Below are 20,415 nucleotides of genomic sequence, written 5' to 3' on the forward strand. Positions count from 1 at the left end.
TTTCGAAGATATTTGAACGCGCTCAATTTTCTCAGAGATGGCTCAACCGATTTTAACAAACTTGGGCTCGTTTGAAAGCTACTGCCGGGCCATTGATCAAGTTCGAAGATCAAATGGCTGTGAGTTTTGGTTCCGAAGATATGATTGTATAAGTGACGTAACCGACAATAAGCGTTGTATTTGAACGCGCTCAATTTTCTCAGAGATGGTTGATCCGATTTTAACAAACTTGGGCTCGTTTGAAAGCTACTGTCGGGCCGTTGATCAGGTTCGAAGATCAAATGGTTGTGACTTTTGGTTCCAGATATATGATGGTATAAGTGACGTAACCGACAAAACACGTTGATTTTTACCGCTCTTATATATAAGGGTGCCAAAATTTTGGGATCAACTCTATTTTCGTAAAGTTCTAGTGCTCAAAAGTTTAAGCACCTCGAAAAAAACCTTCATGCAAAATTTGACCTAAATCGGACATGCTTAAGGGGTGCTGCCCGGTGGTAAAGGTTTGACAATTTTCGATCTTGAAAAAGCACCATAGGGGGGAGTACATGAAATTTCCCGAATCGAAATTTTTTTTTGATGCCAAAACTCTTAAAACTGCATAAAACATCAAAATTTAGTGTCATCTCAAAAAAAATTTTTGTTGAAAAAATCAACTTTCTGGGACTTAGAAAAATTTTCATATTTTTTCTAAGTCCCAAAAAGTCGATTTTTTCAAAAAAAATTTTTTTTCGAGATGACACTAAATCTCGACGTTTCATGCAATTCTAAGCCTTTTGGCATCAACATTTTTTTTTCGATTTCGAAAATTTCATGTACTCCCCCCTATGGTGATTTTTAAAGATATATGAAAATTCCACTAAGTGGACTAAGAAGGGTTTTTGCCTTTCTCTATAGAAAGGTATTAGAATTGCTGGAAAAACCGACTTTCGAACGGAGCCTCGGAGACCCATAGTGTTATATACCATTCGACTCAGCTCGACGAGATCGGAAAATGTCTGTGTGTGTATGTGTGTGCACTTTTCGAAGATATTTGAACGCGCTCAATTTTCTCAGAGATGGCTCAACCGATTTTAACAAACTTGGGCTCGTTTGAAAGCTACTGTCGGGCCATTGATCAAGTTCGAAGATCAAATGGCTGTGACTTTTGGTTCCGGAGATATGATTGTATAAGTGACGTAACCGACAAAAACCGTGCTATTTGAACGCGCTCAATTTTCTCAGAGATTGCTGAACCGATTTTAACAAACTTGCGCTCGTTTCAAAGCTACTGCCGGGCCATTGATCAAGTTCGAAGATCAAATGGCTGTGACTTTTAGTTCCGGAGATATGATTGTATAAGTGACGTAACCGACAAAAAGCGTTGTATTTGAACGCGCTCAATTTTCTCAGAGATGGTTGAACCGATTTTAACAAACTTGGGCTCGTTTGAAAGCTACTGCCGGGCCCTTGATCAAGTTCGAAGATCAAATGGTTGTGACTTTTGGTTCCAGATATAGATTAGCATTACTGTTCTCATACAAATAGGCAACGCAAATGTCAAGCACTAGTTTGGAAAAATGATTCTGACTGTGTGACATAAACACTGAAGCATGCTTTTGTGAACTACTCGAATCAATCTGAATCAATTGGTGTCTACATTTATTTTATAACATATGAAACATATTTTCATGAGACTGTTATGAAAGAAGAGAAAGGCATTATCACACCACTAGGTGGATTAAGAAGGGTTTTCTCTATACAATTGGAACTGTGTTCAGCAATTAATGATGAAATTCCCAGTAGTATGAGATAATCACAAAATTCAGCGCCAAAGTAAGGCGCACAAAATTTCATCCGCATGAATTGAACGAAAAATGAACAAAACGTAACCGATACAAAGATTTGCTGAACATTTTCAGTGGTTGAGTGCAGTGGGCTTACGACACGTTTTGTTAACTAGCAAACTGAATCAATCCAGATTTGTTGTTGTCACAATATCAGTATAAAAACAAACCACATACCGAGAATTTATTGATTTTTACAATAATGTTTTGTTTTTTACTACCACAGATAACAGATATACAGGCTCAAACTAAATTTTTCAAAACCTTGGGTAAATTTCAAATTTCCTATACGTTGGAAACACTACTGCCACCTACTCGACTATTCGTCGCGATCTTTCAAAACTTTGCCCTACGTTCCGGAACGATAACAAAATCCTCCTGCCTGTTATATAAATATTCCAACTACAACCATTTTAACACTTGTCACACGATTTCCCTAAGTATTAAGGGCAACTTTTTTTCCATGTCGCATAAATCACACGAAAATTCGATCGGGAAAAACAAAAACAAAATTGTCATTTTAACCAACAGCTAAACAAAAATCTATGGTGAAGTGAATGTTACACTCAAAATTGTGTCTCATGTGAAAGCGGCACCCAAACCGTGGTGGCACTTGGTGTCGATCGTAATGATATCTGCAAACGTTCGCCTTGCATATTGAGCAAATTTCACACACAGTCCATATATGAGCCTGTATATCTGTTTTCTGTGTTACTACTGAATTTCAACCGGTATTCGCAGGTTGTCAAAAATAAGTAATTGGAGTAGAGTCGGTTTTTATTTGAAGAAAACTGAACTGGAATATGTTATTATTTTATTTAATTTCCTTTTAATTACTATAGATATATTCGGAAGTGTGGTAGAAGCATGTCAGTTTTTTAGTATTCGCGTCATTCAATTATGTCTCTGACATCACCCACCCGTTTTATTTTTCTCATATTTTTTCTCTTTCACTATCTTAGTTCAACAGTTATTCTCAAGTCTGTCCTTCATTGGGTACAGATAAAAGGATCATTGAGTTCATGACGATTATAGGTCATAACATTCAATGTCTTGCTTACTCAGAAATTGGCATAATTGAAAACGTTGTTAAGCATAAGCTCCAGACAGTTCAAACGAATAACGGCCACAATATAACTACAAACAAAGAATTTGTTTGCAAAGTGAGCTAATTCTGAATAATAAAATGATAAATCAGATACTGTTTTCGTGTCCATTAGCAAGGGTATGGCAACTAATAACTGGAAGTTTACCTAAAAAGCATAAGCGCTATCTACTACTCAACCATCTAACATAAATAATCACACAGAGTAGCACTCTTGAACAGTTGTTTACCATCATAAATGAAAATGTTATTTCTACTAGTTATGTTTCCTGCCAAGTGAATTATCAAGCCTGTACAATTCAACAAACACTTTTTGAGAACGGATTGATAGAAAATTCCTGTCAAAAAAGAAAATCATATTACAAACTTCAAAAGCAAAACGTCACAAGATCTGTATCGGCTCTAACCAGTTTGATTCAATTTTAAAATATGCAAATTAGGTAATTGATATTGGAAACCCTCGGAGTACCACCTCTTCAATTTTCGACACTGCCATCTCGGTATGGAATCCTATGGGGAGATACCGACGTACAGCATGACATGGAACAGCAGAAGGTAGGTTCTCAATTATGGTGAATGATTGTGCATATTTTTTGGGTGTGCGGATGTAAAATATGCTAATGACAAAATCATCTCGTTCGCCGTAAAACCTGCTGCTTGATGTAATTTGTATACCTATCTACTGTCTAACCCTCCTGACGCATTTTGTCACCAAGTGAGCAAATCTGTCATCACACTCCGCGTAGGGCCCAGCGCGCCGGGTCTGGACTGCAGCAAAAGGACGCGGCGGTTCAAGTGATTCCGCATCATCAGAAGGGAAAATCAAATCGCATAATGTCGTTACCAGATTCAGATGATTGCCGTCGATGATGTTTCGCTTGATGTGAAGTTTTTTTTACGGTGGTGGCTTTTTTTGAGCACTGCTGTAACGACATAATACAGTGGAGATGATTTTTGTGTCAATTTCCGTAATACAATTTGCCGTGATTGATGCAATAGCAAGAGTAGATCAGTTTAGATGGTTATCAATGACGACGCAGATGGTACATTGATGACCCTTGAGATAATTAGATAGTAATTCATTTCGACAGAATAGAGTCTTCCATTGTTTTTAGGGGTTTGATTCTAAAAATAATTAAATATTACTTAAATCAAATTGAAGTAAGCTTTTACTAGCAAATTTTCTTATATTCAAATAAGAATTGAAGACCCCGATTACTTAGGGTGAAGCCAGAGAGAAACTTGACAGATCGAACGGATTCGCGCGGCAAGGTTACACACCAAAAAAATTGAATTTTACAGGTGACTTAATCCCTCATACGATGTAATTCATAAAGACCTAATTTGTCAAATGACGGAAAATCTCATTTGTAATGAATTAATGTTAGATGAGCTTGAATTTTACTGGTTTTGACTGTAACTTGCGTTCTTCTAGCAGGTGCGACTATATGAATTAAAATGCACCTTTTACCTGCCAAGCTGATGTATGCTTCTGTGGCTCGGTCGATTAACAGACGTACTTGCGATTCAATGATTCTCGGTTCAAGTCGCGACGGTTCTCAGTATTCTTTTTTTTAATTCAATGAATTTCATGTATGGAGTTTCAGACACAATATTAAATGTTCTTCCACGTAAATTTGCGTGAGCTGCGACGCTCCATTTATGTGCATCTAATAAGATGTAAAATCACAGGTTTTTTAAGTGTGTATGTCGAGAGATGTAATGTTATATATGACGCGAAAAGAATCGCATTGTACCATTTCTCCAAGCACATGAAGTTTCGTAAAAATTTGGCTTGATTTGGTTTTCTGCTACTACATTCTTGTATATCAGAGGTGACAAAAGAAGGATTCCATCGAATTCAATCTAGCCAATCGTTCCTTTTTTACCCGAATGTGAAATCGTTAAACGTGCTGGCCATGGCAGATTGTGAATCGTCATTCGGTGACCATCTTCATTTATTTATTTATTTATTTATTTACTAATATACATAATCAACAGACAAAATATGGTCCTAATGATTATTTCTAAGTATATTTAAAAAACTAGTTTTAATTCGACTGCGCGGGACTGGAAATCGAAACCCGTCGAAACAGCATTGAAAGAACGTTGCAATCCAATGATGGCGCCATTGATTCCATAATTAGTGCGGCGTAAAGGCATTCTGAGGAGGTTGTTGTTGCGAAGAGCTCGTGCGCGAACATTTATGTTTATTTGACAAAGAAGTGCTGAACAATCGACATTGTTCAACAAAACATCGGCGATTAGCAATGCACGGGACAGATCACGTCGCACCTTCAGTGTATCGAGTCCGATAAGCAGTCCGCGGCTTTCATAACTCGGCAACTGATGAGGATTATTCCATGGTAACTGGCGAAGAGCGAAACGAACAAATCTGCGCTGTATTGATTCGATTCTGATATTCCCATTATGGTAAAGCGGGTTCCATACCGCCGAACAGTATTCGAGCGTTGAACGTACAAGCGAGCAATAGAGAGACTTCAAACAGTAGATATCTGTGAAGTGCTTAGCAGTTCTCATTACAAATCCCAGGCAACGTGAAGCTTTTGCAACAATGTACGAGATATGTTGCTTGTAGTTCAGTTGTTCGTCAAGAAAAACCCCAAGATCCTTGGCACATGTGACTCTATCTATCGTAGATCCTCGGAGACAATAGTCGAAACGTATAGGTGTTCTTTTCCGTGTGAACGTGATGATCGAGCATTTACTGATATTTAATGTCATTCGATTAATCTCGCACCACTCCGAAAAAATTTCTAGTTGACTCTGGAGAGAAATGGCATCCTCAGTTGTCTTAATAATTTTGAATAACTTAAGGTCGTCGGCAAATGATAATCGTGGGACACTCAGTAAAAAGTTCACGTCATTGAAGTACAGGAGGAAAATCAGTGGTCCGAGATGACTGCCTTGTGGAATGCCAGAAAAAGCAAAAAAATCATTAGATAGATTATCACCGATCTTAACCGCCAACCGTCGATTGCAGAGGTACGATTCAGTCCACTGAAGAATACAGGAACCGAAACCAAGTCGGTCCAGTTTGGCGATAGTAATAGCGTGATTTATTTTGTCAAAAGCAGCGGAGAGGTCCGTATATAAAACATCTGTTTGAAAACCGTTTGACATAGCATCTGTTATAAACGTCGTAAAGCTTAATAGATTAGTAGCAGTAGAGCGTTTCGGCATGAATCCGTGCTGAGTTTCTACGATATACTGCTTGCAGTGATTGAAAATGGGTTCCAGAACAACCAGTTCGAACAGCTTAGGAATTGCACTAAGTAAGGTAATGCCGCGATAGTTGTCGATATTCTTCCTGTCTCCTTTTTTGTGCACTGGGAACATATAAGAAGATTTCCAAACAACAGGAAATACTCCAGTCGTGAGTGACTGTTGAAACAGTTGACATAAGGGTGTTGCAATACCGCTGGAACATTTCTTCAAGACGACAGCGGGGATGCCATCGGGTCCAGGAGAATATGAAGACTTCATTTTAACGATAGCCTTTTGGACAGAGCTAATATCAACATTGATGAAATTCAACGATTGACTCAAAACAGGAACGTTCCGTGCTGCCTGGGAGATTTGATCCGTTGATAAAAAATCTCTAGAAAAAACCCCAGAGAATTTCTTCATAAACATGTCGCAGATTTCTTGCAGGCTAGAAGTCGGTTGATCGTTGTAGTACATAGACGAAGGAAGATCTGGCTCTTTCCTTTGCTCATTAACGTGCTTCCAGAACGACTTAGGGTTAGATTTTAATTTCCTCTGCACACTTCGCAAATAGTTGGCATAACATCGTTTGGCTGTTTTTTTATAAACTTTATTTATTTCCAAATAGTTTTGCCTAAGCAAAAAACCACCTTTCTTGGAATATTTCCTTAGAGCTGTTCTTTTCAAACTTTTTAATTTTCGTAACTCAGCGGATTGCCACGGTGCTTGTTTGGAAAGCTGGCTGATTTGCTTTGGCACATATTGGTCAATTGCATAAATCAGAACGTTGGAAAAGGTTTGCGCTGCAAAATTTATATCATCATTGTCAAGAATTTCAGTCCAGTCCACGTTTGAAAGAAATGCAACAATACTGTTGTAGTCGGCTCTTTTAAAATTGTATCTGACGGTTTGAGAAACTTTACAGTTATCCAACGTTTGATTTGATTCAAGTACAATGTGCAGGGGAGGATGATATCTAACGGATTTCACTATAGGAATTGCTGCTTCGGAAATTCTGGGTGCAAAATCGGATTTACTTGAAAAGCAAAGATCGAGAATTCGGTTGTGCTCATTTTCGACGTGATTCACTTGACGCAATAGGTTAAGACTGTAACGGTCAAGCAGATGGACGATACCGGTGTGAAAAGAAGAATTCATTGGGTCAGCGAACATAAAGCCGTTGGAAGCAGGGTACCATTTCAGGCCGGGGAAGTTGAAATCACCAACAATTAGAATATCATCTGCCGGTTTCATGTGAACTGAAACTACTTTTTCTAGCGTCTGAATGTGCGAGTCAATCAGTGACAAATCACGTGTACGATCCGGTGGAAAATAAACCACACAAAGAAATAAGGAACATGTGTTCAGGCAAATTTGAACCCATACCTGCTCGACACTGCTACCAGAAACGTTTGTTATAAGTTGCGCTTTTAAACGTCGGTGAATAGCCGCAAGCACGCCTCCACCGCTTTTCTTCGAACTGTTGCGGGAATCACGATCGCAACGGAACACATCATAGTTCGCACCAAATGCTTGCAAAGACAAAGTACTTTCACTCAACCAAGTCTCTGTCAAGGCGATGATATCGAAACATTCATCCGAACTTGACAACAGGTAGTCATCCAGACATGTATTCATACCACCGACGTTTTGGTAATACAATTGAATATGCGATGACCTTGCCAGAGTGAAAGAATTCGAGCTAGAAACGGGGAAGCAGTCAGTGCATGAATTGTCCACGTTGTTTGTATACTTGCCGACAGCGGCGGGTTGGAAGACCTCTTCGCCACTCGCGCACACAGGACCGGGACGACTGGTGAGCGCTGGCTGCATTGGCACGACTGTGGCGGGGTGCTCAGAGGCTTCCATGATACCTTCTGCGGTGCGTCCCAGTGACCGGTGAATTGACGGCATCAAACTGGAACCAGAATACGAATCAGCGCTTGAACGACTGGAAGTGAATAAATACTTGCCAAGGAGCAAAGTTTGGAAGCCCCCTACACCGCAACCGCCCGCAGGACCGGGACGACTGATGAACGCAGGCTGCGGTGGCAGGACTGGGGCGGGCGGGTCAGAGACTTCCACAATGCTAACAACGTTGCGTCCCAGTGAGCCACCTTCAGAAATTACTGAGCGGCTCCTTCTTGCGATGATGCTGGCGTTGGTGACGGATCGACAGCAGATGGGATCCAAAATTTTTGAGAGGATTTATCTTCAAATTGGCGAAAGTAAATTCCTTGTGGCCAAGTTGAAGGATCCAAAGCAACGGTGCGCAAAGCTGGGTCCAGGCCGACTTTGAAGGATACGAATGTCAAGTTGCTAACATCAGCACCTTTCGCAACCAGTTTGAACACCACTGGGTCGTTTGACATGCCGAGATTAGATCGTACCATTGCAGAAATTTCGTTATTAGTGACATCCGGTCGGATACGAGACAAATATAGCCAAAATTTGTCCGCCGGTTTTTCGAAAACAGGAACGCTGACGGTGTTTTCTCCTATTTGTTTCGATCCTGATTGGCACTCGAAAGCATCTTGTTCATAATCAGGCCCACGAGGTCTTTTAGCAGGACGACGACGCTCCAAATTTGGCCAGTTCGCATTGAAAAGTTTGGGAGGCAGAGGAGCAGGTTTAGATAACGATTTAATTTCGCTTTGTAAACTGCTTATAGCTTCCGTGAGTGATACTAACGGTGACTTTTCATCGGGCGCTTTTGTTATGGAGCGAAGATGCGAGTTCTCAAACAAATCGGCACAATTGTCACACATCCAATACAAATTCTTTTGATGCGATGTAAAATATCCCAAAAGAGCGCGAGAAACTCCCGAACATGCCAAATGAAATAAGCATCCGCAGTAGCCACGGCATGCAACTGAATCAATGCCGGTAATCGTTTGGCTACATTTTCCACATTTCCTCTCCATACTTAACGAAAATGCCTTCAATTAGGCTACACGCAAAGCACTGAATGGTCAGTATACAACGGGACGGTTGCTTATTGTCTAAGCCACAACACGATGTAAACAGAAGGAATAGCGATAGGTAGAACACAATTGAATCCAAAAACACTTCACAAATCGCAAGCGACAGTTGACAATAACACCTCACACTGTTGCTGTATGCAGAAATCTTTCGCTGAATAAAATCTTAATCGCCTAACTGACGCGGAAACAATTTAAAATCGCAAAAATATTACGGACTAATAAAAACAACGTCATTCATGCGTCATCAAATGACATTGGCCAACAAGGTTAACACTATGCTGGCTATCAAAGAAACGGTAGTCCGAAGCTCCTTTTTACTCCGCAACGATATCTACAAGGCCATCTGAAGATCATCTGACCAACACACAGAACGTTCTCATCGACAGGAAATTCTTCTCAGACGTAATCAGTGTAAAGTCCTGTGCGAGTGAAATATTGCGTCATTTGAAAAATTAAGTAGTTATGAATTGTATCGTTTGTAGAATTCTGTCACCTGTAAAATTCATAATTTTTTTCTGTGTACTTTCCACCAACTTACGAATACCACGTTTAAAGAGCTGTTCATGTTTTGAAGTCGTGTAGCCGTGAAACCATTTCCCCCATCTTCAAAACCAAACGACTGGACTATGCATAATATAGACCCCAAAGTGGACTTGTTTAATAACTCCTATCCTTACCTCCCAGCGACTAGAGTACGACTAACCAGGTAACCAACCGGGAAAGATCGGGTAACCAACCCCAGGGAACCGTGGTATGTGGTGGTACCTCTTTTCAGAGAGAGAGAGCATATCCGAGCGTCTGTTTCCATGTTAGGAGCCGGTAATTATCGTCCTTGTTCCCTTGTGGGATTCTAAAAAGGCCGAAATAATGTCTTCTGGCGAGACAGGAAGCTGGTGTAAGCTTAACATGCCTCCTGGAAAATACCTGTTACGTATAAATCAAGAAGACCACAACGGCAACGACCTAGGTGACGAACAAAGGGCTACGATTGGAAGCTCGGTACATGGAACTGCAAATCGGTTAGCTTACTAGAATAGGACCGAATGCTCCCTGACGAACTCCCAACTCGTAATGTCGATGTCGTAGCACTGCAGCAATTTTTTTTTGGACGGGACAGCACCTGCGGGAAAGCGGGCATCGAGCTGAGCAAGATGCGCCAGCGAGTGATTGGTAAGCAGGTAATCAGTGACAGGATGTGCGTATTGAAGATCCTGGGTCAATTAATCAATTACAGCATCATCAACGTGCACTGCTTACATGAAACGAGACCCGATGAAGGGATGGAAGCATGCAACGCGCAACATGACGACCCGAATGCTCAAATAGACCTAGGGCTGCGATCAAGCTAAACCTGCATGCGACATCAAACGACAACGGTTAACGGTGCGTAAACTCTGCTGCCTCCCGAGAAATGGTAGTCCGCAATACCTTTTTTTCACCGTGAAGATATCCACATGGCTTCCTGAAGATCTAACCTAACCATTTTACGGAAATCCAAATCAACTACGTTTGGGCGATTCGTTTCTAACGTCGTCAATGTCTGCACCTATCACATGCATTCGAATGCATTAAAACCTATCGACTAGAGATGGGCAATCTGTTCGCGAACGGTTCAAATTAGTGATCAATAGTTCTTTGTTGAAGAACGGCATTTCGCTAATAAAAGTGCGACATCACGAAACCTCATTCGAGTCAGCTAAACCTAAGCTCTCGTGTATGCTTTGCAGAAACATACAAAGAACGAACGAATGAACGAACGAAAAACTACTTCTTTTGATTGAATTTTCTAGTTCTAAACGGTTATTTCATAATAGACGGTTTTGTCCATCACTACATTAAACCTCACAATGGACCTGTCAAGTTTAGGCCTGTTTGGCAAGCTGGCACTACAGCGGAGAAGTGCTACAGTGGTTGAACGGTTCTTGCAAATGAACGGTTTTGCCCATCACTACTATCGACAGTGAATAACAATTGTCGTTCACGCGAACGCTGAGGTTCCATCTCGAGCAGCTATGTAGCGATAGTACTTCCGAGGAATACTTGCATCAGCTGGAGTTAGAGTGCTACCAACGGTAGAGTAGCAAGAACTTATGAAGATGAATGGAGGAATATAAGGTCCGCCAAGAGTAGCACTGCAGCAACCGTATTAGGTACGAGGTATGGGATTGAGAAAATGTAGAGACCACACTCCGTAGGCACAGGATGATTTCTATGGTTTGATATAAGCTACCATCTACCATTTTGAAAATTTTCCGAATGACGTACAACTTGTTGGTTCCGTTGATGACGATGATATTGTAACACGTAACTTTGAGATGATGATGGAAACATACATCGGACTGAAAGGCAAAGTAAAACGAATTGGACTGGCTTAAAAAAAAGCCAGTCAAAAAAATATACATGAGAGGCTCACTGTAGTGAAACAGCTCTATGGCTCCCTCCAGCATTGATATTGATACATATTGATTGACGGCGATGATGTTAAAGTGGTTGATGATTTCATGTTTTCAGGCTTACTGGTGACCGTCGACAATGATACTAGTAGAGTAATACATTTAGGCGTATTTTAGCAGCAAATTGTGTGTACTTTGGATTCAAAAAAAAAAAAGAAAAAAGAAAGATGCTATGAACCATCTATGGCGGAGTGCAGACTGAAGAAGGAACGTGAGCACGGCGCATGAACCACGAATTGCAACAGCTAGTTATGCCGTTTTTCATTGAAAAAACACTGGTGGCGTAGATTGCTCTGGTTTTGCAGTTTCGAGCAGAAATGTCAATGAAACACCGTCAAAATATTGCATTTCTGCTCAAAAGTGCCAAACCAGAGCAATCTACGCCACCAGTGTTTTTTCAATGAAAAATGGTATAGGATGTCAGTAAAAATGATTCTTGTATCTGATCCGGCAGAAGTGAGCAGGGTGGTCGAAGATTAGCGAGTAAGTGGAGAAAGATCTATAAAGTATCCGTTCCTTGCAGGCCCGTATCCAGGACTTCGTTTCGGGAGGGGCCCCCAGATAAAAAATTATATTACTGAGGACAGCGTCAACAGACGCTGGTATTATCTTTATTAGGTATTTAAATAAAATTTGTAATTACTGACATGCCATTCCACTCTAATTACTGACATGCCATTTCAGTCGCACATGTCTAAGACCTAAATGTTCATTTTTAAAGTACAAAAATCCACAAGAAAGGGACTGGTATAGCGTGATGGGTATGTCGAGGTCTTTCACGCAGACTACCTAGGTTCGATTCTCAACCCCGCACATAGGGTCAGAAAACTTTTCTGGACCAAAGAGGCGAATGACCTCAAGGTTAAAACCTCTATAATAAAAAAAATCCACAGGATACGTGATTCATACTTCGATTCGTGGAGAACGGAAAACATATTCTAAATTTGAAGGTCATTATTTTTTTTTGTTTTTCTAAAGATATGTTTATTAAGGCACACTACATAAGTTTTTCGATGCCAAGGGCATTTCTTATAGCTATTTAAAACGGGAGCGGGTCATATCGCCGAAAGTCGTTTCGCCGAATAGGTCATTTCGCCGAAAGGGTAATTTCGCCGAAAGGGTCATATCTCATGCATGTTATGTCTTCTGTATAACTGATGTGGCGCAGCCACATAACCGAAGCCAAGACGCCAGCTGAGTCGGCCGCCGACCCGCCGTCGGAAGCGGCGGCCTCTTGCATACAAACCTGTAACCGCCTCGTTTGCCCGGTCTACTCAAAGCTAGGTTTCTTTCCTTTAGTTAGGTCCGAACGAGCGGTAGCGAGGTCGAACAGCACATGAACCAAAACGATGTGGCGTAGCCGCATTAGATATTTTTTCATTTTCACTTAACAAACGGAAAATACCACCTACATTTGCCTGATAGATACACCTATGCAATTGCTTTGATGCTTAGTAGCTAATAGTCAACAAGTTTTCTTGGGAACTACAATGGTAGGTCAATAAAAAAGGGCGTTAACGCTATCATCTTTCGTTTGTCTTTAATTTAAATCAATTCTAATTACGATTTCAAGACGTTTGCAGGATTGGCCGAAATGGCTTTCGGCGAAATGGCATTCGGCGAAGTGACCCATTCGGCGAAATTACCCTTTCGGCGAAATGGCTTTCGGCGAAACGGCTTTCGGCGAAATGACCCTGATTCATTTAAAACTAGGATAAAATTCTGGGAAATCTGGCATCCAGCTGGTGTTCTTCCGTGACTGTTAGATGGGATCTCGAGGAACTGTCCAGGTGTCGATGGTACTTTCGATGGTGGTTGCATGTTCTTTGATGTGGGTCCGCGGAGGTCATATTAGTTATGGCCATACAAACTTACTATATATAGAAAGCAATAGAGGATTCGGTATCTGGTTCCGGAAGAAGCGGTCTAAAATCCCAAATCGAAACTTACATCGATTTCTCAGAGATCACCGACCCATTGGGCCTCTCTCCCAGACATTCGTGCCTGATTCATTTTGTTCTATAGCGTATAATAATAAATGCAGCCAAACATGTACTCGAAGTGCACTTGCGTTCGATTTTTCTGTCCTAAATAAGTATGTGCGTGATCCAGCGGCAGGATCTTGTACAACTATGGTAACTTCGTGAATTTTCTCTTTCGGCTTGTGGTTGTGAGGCCTTACGAAAAAGAACCTCGGTCACCATTTTCTAATACAGCGGTTTAAGTTGGACCTCTTGGCGGAGATGGCAGTTCTACTTGAACTGCTTTAAGCACTGACGAGCCGAAGGCGAAACGCAAAGAAAGTTAAATTTTTGCGCCCGATATAGATTTTTGGAAAAAACGACCTGGCAACTCTGCAATGGACACCCTTGGACAACAGCTGTAAGATAGGATAAGTAAATTTTAGGTGCTGGCTCAGATTGTAAAACCAGTACAGATGAACAATCGCACTTTTTAGTCATCAGTGTAAGTAAGCGACTTGGAGATGGTAAAATAGAATGAAAAACTAAAGTGGTTAAGCCTCTTCATCTTTTTATCTGGGAAGGATTGAATAGTTAGAAGAACACACATATTTCAGGTATTATGATGGATATTTGTTTATTAGTTTGTTAAATTGCAATGACATAGCATTTGCGACCTATTATTTTAATTTACATTTTCGGTCAACGGTGTTCGATGAAGCAATATCTCTGTACATGTTTTCTATTTTCATTTCGACAATCGATTGTTGATGTACATTGGTTGGAATTTGGGTTTCACTAGCGGATTTTTCTACTTGACTTATTATATATCTACTAATTTTGATTTTGTTTGGCAAGTGCTTACGTATAACTTGGATTATTTACAGTAGCTGCATAGTTAATCAACTTAATCTGCTGGATTGAATAATGGAATGATATTCGAATTTCTTCTTTTGCAATACTTTCCAGGAATGGTTCGATCAACTATCTACCTTGCGCTATAGTAAAACAAACTCAATTAAGTAATAATGGTGGGTAAGCAATGTGAACAAATGCACTAATCCTAAGTTTTATTGCAATGTGTTAAAACTATTCTCACTAAGAATTATTTGTAATAATAGTACGAATGAAACTGCACAACTGGGAAAAGATTATTTTTTTCTCCGATAGTTAAGTATTTACACAAATTTCTTCGACATTGCTCAACATCACAATTGCTTTGGACTGGTAAATCCACTGTTTCTTTAATCACTACCAGATTTGTCGCCGTTGTGTCTCGGTGAACCCTGTCCCATGCCGGAAGTGTTGTGGTTGGTGCTATTGGGGCTATTGTTGTTCAGATTGTGTGCCTCGAGTGCGGTCAGTCCTGCGGCATGATTGCTCAAATGATGGTGCATCGAAAGGTCACTGATGAAATCACTCGGCTTTCGACCACCGCTGAGGGCAGTGTGCAGAGACAGCGGCGGTAGATGAAAACCGGGAAAAGCTAAACCAGCTGCAGCGGCTGCTTGTAGCGAATGCAGCAGTGCGGCCGAATGTTCCTGTGCCTTCCGTCTAAGCTCAGCCACCGAGGAGGACCGCGGGTCGGTTGTTCCGAGAGTACTATTGGCCGCTGTCGTGGCTAGCGAATGTACCGAAGATGTGCAGCTCGGCGATGAGGTGGATGTCGACGAACCGGATGTGATGGGAGATTTCACCGGGCAGCATGAACACAGACTGGGAAAGGCAGCTGGAATGGTTGAAGACAGAGCCGAATATAATCGAATGTTTATCGGTTTATACAGAGTTTATATACTCTCATACCTTTTAGATTGGGAAACAGCGGTGGTGCAAACTGGGATCCGAGCGATGCCAAATGTGGCGGCAGAAACAATGGTGGCGTCGTTCTAGGCTGTCCATTGTCCAGAACCGGACGGAATCCGCCGTTACTGTAAGGAAGTAGACATGATGGGAATTATTACAAATTTTATCAAAATAGTGAATAAAATAATTATTACTATCTAGGGGGACGGGTATAGCGTGATGGGTAAGTCGATGCCTATCACGCAGCCCACCTGGGTTCGATCCCCAACCCCGCACATAGGGTCAGAAAGCTTTTCTGGCCCGAAGAGGTGAATGACCTTAAGGTTAAAACCTCTATAATTGATACAAAAAAAAAATTATTACTATCTAATGCCAACGAATTCTTCATTTCGACCACCGCGTCAATAAAAATGCTATTCTAGTTTTTTTAACGTTTTTTGCTAGATGAGCCAAATGACTTGATATGCAAGAATTACTACTATTAATAACTATCAGAATTAATAACTATCAAACTTATAAATACATCCAAACTTCTTTTTACGAACTGAACGGGTGCTCTTGTTTTGGATTAACTTCGTAAAAAAAAGTTTTGTGTTATGAATGAAAACCTCATTCATACGGATATTTTCGGAACGGATGAGAAGAGTAGGTGCTCGAAAATGATCTTTGGGGGCGTTTCAAAATTCAAAACCTTCAAAATCCCTGCAATACGGGTTTTCTGACGTGTTTTTGATGTGGAACACATCTTTGTTTTCTTTATAGGGGTGCAAATTAGAAATTCAAGTGTAAATACAAGTAGAAATGTGGTCAGGTTTTGAACACTTCCAGCTCAGTCAGTTTAGTTTCAATCAGTAATTATTTCACCAATTGATTGTAAATATATCTACGTATTGATTTGAATGTTCATAGCCATGTATTTTCAATTATATATCATTGTAATGTTGATTGATAACTATCCTCAGTATCCTATTTTGTCTGCTAAAAATCTCCGGCATACCGGATTTCCCTGCCATAGACGACGCTCTTGAAGGAGAAAGCGATATATCAAAGAGAAAGCATCGCTTTGATTGGTCAATCGATGCAAAAGCGAAGCTGTTGGAAGCATACGAATCTATAAATATTAGCGAAATTATAGCTCACGTTATGGTGCTCGAAATTGCCACATGATTAGCCGTTGCGGATCGAATCATGCTACCAACGATTGCGCCATGGATGGAGAATCTACCCCCCGCTGTGGAAACTGTGCTGGGCTCCACGAAGCAACCGAAAGAGCTAGCCCGAAACGTGCTGAGTTGCTGAAAATAAGGAAACAAGCTACACCTCAGCGACAACCATCGAAGAAGAAGGTTCCACCTGTACCACCTGTATCGCCATTGGACCCAGTGAATTTTCCCAGGCTGAATAATCTACCGGATCCAATCCTCCCACCACCTGGTTTCAAAACTACTGATGATGGCCCAACTGTAAACTGTACTCCGCTATCTACTTCTGTGGAGTTGATGAAGATTTTCGTCGACATTAGCTCTGCCCTCCGTGGTTGCAAGACGAAAATGGAGCAGATTCAAGTGCTCGGTTCGTTTATTATCCAATACGGTGTGTGAAACATTAAAAGTGATGAATTGGGATTTATTTATTTATTTATTTATTTATTTATTTGGAGCAGGAAAAAGCCCACTGGAGCTGAAATAATAATCTCTCACTCCAGCAGGCATAAAACCTCCTCATCGTTTATATCAACAGATTACAACAATCCAACAGATACATGTATGTACTTAATACTATCAATTAAAACTAATCCTAGCTAACTAACTCCGACACTAAACCCATCGGGTAAACGTTGGTGATTTTGCATTAAAACTAAAGAAAAAAAGAAATATGCTTTAAAATGGGAGGTAGAAGGAGGGAGTGGTGAATGAGAGTTGGCGAACGAAACGGGGTTAGGTTCGGCATGTAGATCTAATTAGTAGTCGAAAAGATGGTGGAAGACGGATAAAAAAGAGGGCTAGCAAACGAGGAGGATGCCTGCTCATTGCGTACAAAGCAAGTTGAACTATCGGACTTCGTAAGAACACAGCACGTCGTTGTGTGTGTTATCACGGAAACACATTTGTCACCGAAGATGCCATTCTCAATACCGAACTACGTCATCAGTCGCCTGGATGGTGGTGTTGCGATTGCAGTCAGAAGCGGTGTGAAGTTTTCTGTACTTCCGAGCTTTGGTACGAAATTCATCGAGTCGCTAGGAGTTGAATTTGATACGACGATCGGAAGGATAAAATTCATCGCAGCATACTGCTCTAGACAGTGCTCACCGAACCAAGGAACTCAATCACAACTAAGAAATTATCTGCAGAAGCTGACAAGAGGACGAAATAAATTCATCATCGCCGGTGATATCAATGCAAGACATCAGGTCTGGAAAAATTCCAGAAATGATCGGAATGGAGCAGTGCTGAACGACGACCTTCAAAACAGCTACTACGATATCCTGAGTCCGGATAGTTCAACGTATGTTGCCAGATCAGGGACCTGCTCCACCATTGACCTGTTTATCATCAATCTTGCTGAGAACATCTCTCATCCTGTTATCATTGAAGATCTCAGTTCCGTCCACTATCCTGTTGTGGTGGAAGTTGGGTCCGGTGTTGAAACCCAGCAACGTACTCGACGTGATTATCATCATGTCGACTGATCAGCATTCAGCAGCAGTATGGACAACAACATTAACTACGATCGCCATCCAGAATCAGCAGAGGACATCGACAGACAACTAGATGAAGTTGAACGTGCCATCGCCAGAGCTCGTGAACTAAACATAAGAGAAATACCAATATTCCGTAAATCTATCACCATTGATTCTACCACTAAAACATTAATTAGGTTAAGCAATATTTATCGAAGGCAGTACCAGAGAACAGGACTCAGGGAAAAGAAAACTTCAGCTAATAATCTAACTAATATCATTAGGCAAAGAATGAACGATATCAAAAACAGGGAATTCTTAGACCATATCAGTAAGCTAGATAATTATTCTAAACCGTTTTGGAAATTGACTAAACTTCTTGAAAACAAGCCGAAACCGATACCACCTCTTCGTCAGGATGACTGTTTGCTCATAACACCGGTTGAAAAAGCTACTGCTTTAGGTCAACATATTGTTAGGTCCCATTGTCTCGGTCAAGACATGGTCAGTCCTCATGAAACTACTGTTTCAGCCACTGCCTGAACTGTTGATAGAATGCCTTCCATATTTACTGCTAATCACAGAATCACAGAAGAAGAATTGAAAAAATCCACCAAAAGGTCAAAAAATATGATAGCTCCGGGTGCTGAATCTATTTCCAACATAGAGCTCAAACACCTTAGCGTTAGATTTTTCCAACATCTTGCATCTATTATTCCTTAGCTACTTTCCCTCTAGTTGGAAAGTGGCCAAAGTGATCCCAATAAAAAAGCCTGGAAAGGATCCCACCTGTTCGAAGAGCTACCGTTCGATCAGTCTCTTATCTTCACTTTCCAAAATGTTCGAAAGAGTAATTCTGTTCCGTTTGTTAGATTTTGCAGACACCAACGACACTTTTCCTGAAGAACAATTTGGGTTTAGAAGAGGTCGTTCTACTATTCACCAGTTGGTCAGAGTCAATAACACTCTCTCAAGAAATAAAGCTGTTTCGAAAACATCTGGTATGATTTTGTTAGACGTTGAAAAAGCGTTTGACAATGTCTGGCACGATGGCCTAATTCATAAACGCATTATCAGAAGTTTCGAAGTCTTTGTTATCAACTTATCATCAGATAAATTTCATGTTTGCGCTGGTGTTCCTCAAGGTAGTATCCTTGGCCCAATATTATTCAATATTTTCACGTCAGATATTTCGGCACTTCCGGGTGATGGCGTACTCCCACTGTTTGCCGATGACACCTCCGTCATCTACAAAGACCGCGTAATTCGTTCAACAGTAAACAAAATGCAGAGAGGAATGGATGTACTGGTTGATTATTTCAGCAGTTGGAAAATATGCATCAATGGAACTAAAACTCAAGCTGTCATATTTTCCCACTCTGAATCTCCCCGCCTTTTCCCACCTGAGAATAACAAAATTAAAATAAATGGCTCTGAAATAGATTGGTTGAATGAGGCTGTTTATCTAGGACTGACCATGGATAGCAAGTTTCAAAATAGTGTTAAAATGCATCTCTCTACCCATTGATTAACAGCAAATCTAAATTATAGGTTTATAGGCAAATAGTTTATCCAGTCATTAAGTATGCAGTTCCAGTTTGGAAAAATTGCGCAAAATGTCATAAAAATAAGCTTCAAGTCGTTCAAAACAAATTTCTGAAAATGATTCTGAATCTACCACCATGGACTAGACTTTCTTATGTAAATACAATTGCTGAACAAGAAACAATCGAGCAAATTTTGACAACACACACAATAAGTTCAAAACTAAATGTTCAATTTCTGAACATGCCATTATTAGAGCGCTTTACAGCTAGAGTTAGGTTAGGTTAGTTTATTTTAAGTAGATAAAAATATACAATTCCAAGGATATAATTCCAAACATGAAATAAAAGTCACTAACAATTTAGGACTGAAACAATAAGAAATAAAAATTAAAACATGGACTAAAAAGATAATACCATAGATGTTAAGTTATAAACCGTATCACTAAATTATTGTAGCCATTGTCTATAAATTTCGACAAAAAAATGGATAATAAATAAAATATTTTACAGGCAAACGTTTCATTCCTACGTGTAGCATGCTAGAGGTAGGTTGTTGCTTGACAGCAAGACAAAAAGTGCCATAAAACGATTTGAAGCTTTATTTCCCACTTAGAAAAAAACGTTCAACAGTGGTCCTTCTTTGGTCCAATACGTTGGATCATTGGTCTAATGAAAGTCCAATCAATCGTTCAACGGGAGGCCAACACGGGACCTTCGTTTGCCGATTTTGAAACAGACCGTTGAACCGAATGCCATTTTTTTCGTTCAACAAAACCGGCAGACAGAGGTTCATTGTTGAGCCATTTTTAACATAAGGAGTTGGAG

The 20,415-nt window shown here is 40.5% G+C and overlaps 1 protein-coding gene across 1 annotated transcript in view; it reads right to left on the reverse strand.

Annotated features, from left to right (window-relative positions):
• Positions 1 to 14,168: 14,168 nt before the first annotated feature.
• Positions 14,169 to 20,415, reverse strand: part of LOC131427343 (diencephalon/mesencephalon homeobox protein 1) — a 75,408-nt gene continuing 69,161 nt past the window's right edge. Inside the window, exons 8-9 of the mRNA XM_058590441.1 lie at positions 15,361 to 15,485; positions 14,169 to 15,286 (exon numbers count right to left, since the gene is read on the reverse strand). Of these exons, the coding sequence (XP_058446424.1) occupies positions 14,802 to 15,286; positions 15,361 to 15,485 (610 nt within the window). The 3' untranslated portion in view covers positions 14,169 to 14,801. The remainder of the gene's footprint in view (positions 15,287 to 15,360; positions 15,486 to 20,415) is intronic.

The sequence above is a fragment of the Malaya genurostris genome, chromosome 2 (assembly GCF_030247185.1).
Source record: "Malaya genurostris strain Urasoe2022 chromosome 2, Malgen_1.1, whole genome shotgun sequence".
In the NCBI taxonomy this organism is placed as follows: Eukaryota; Metazoa; Arthropoda; class Insecta; order Diptera; family Culicidae; genus Malaya; species Malaya genurostris.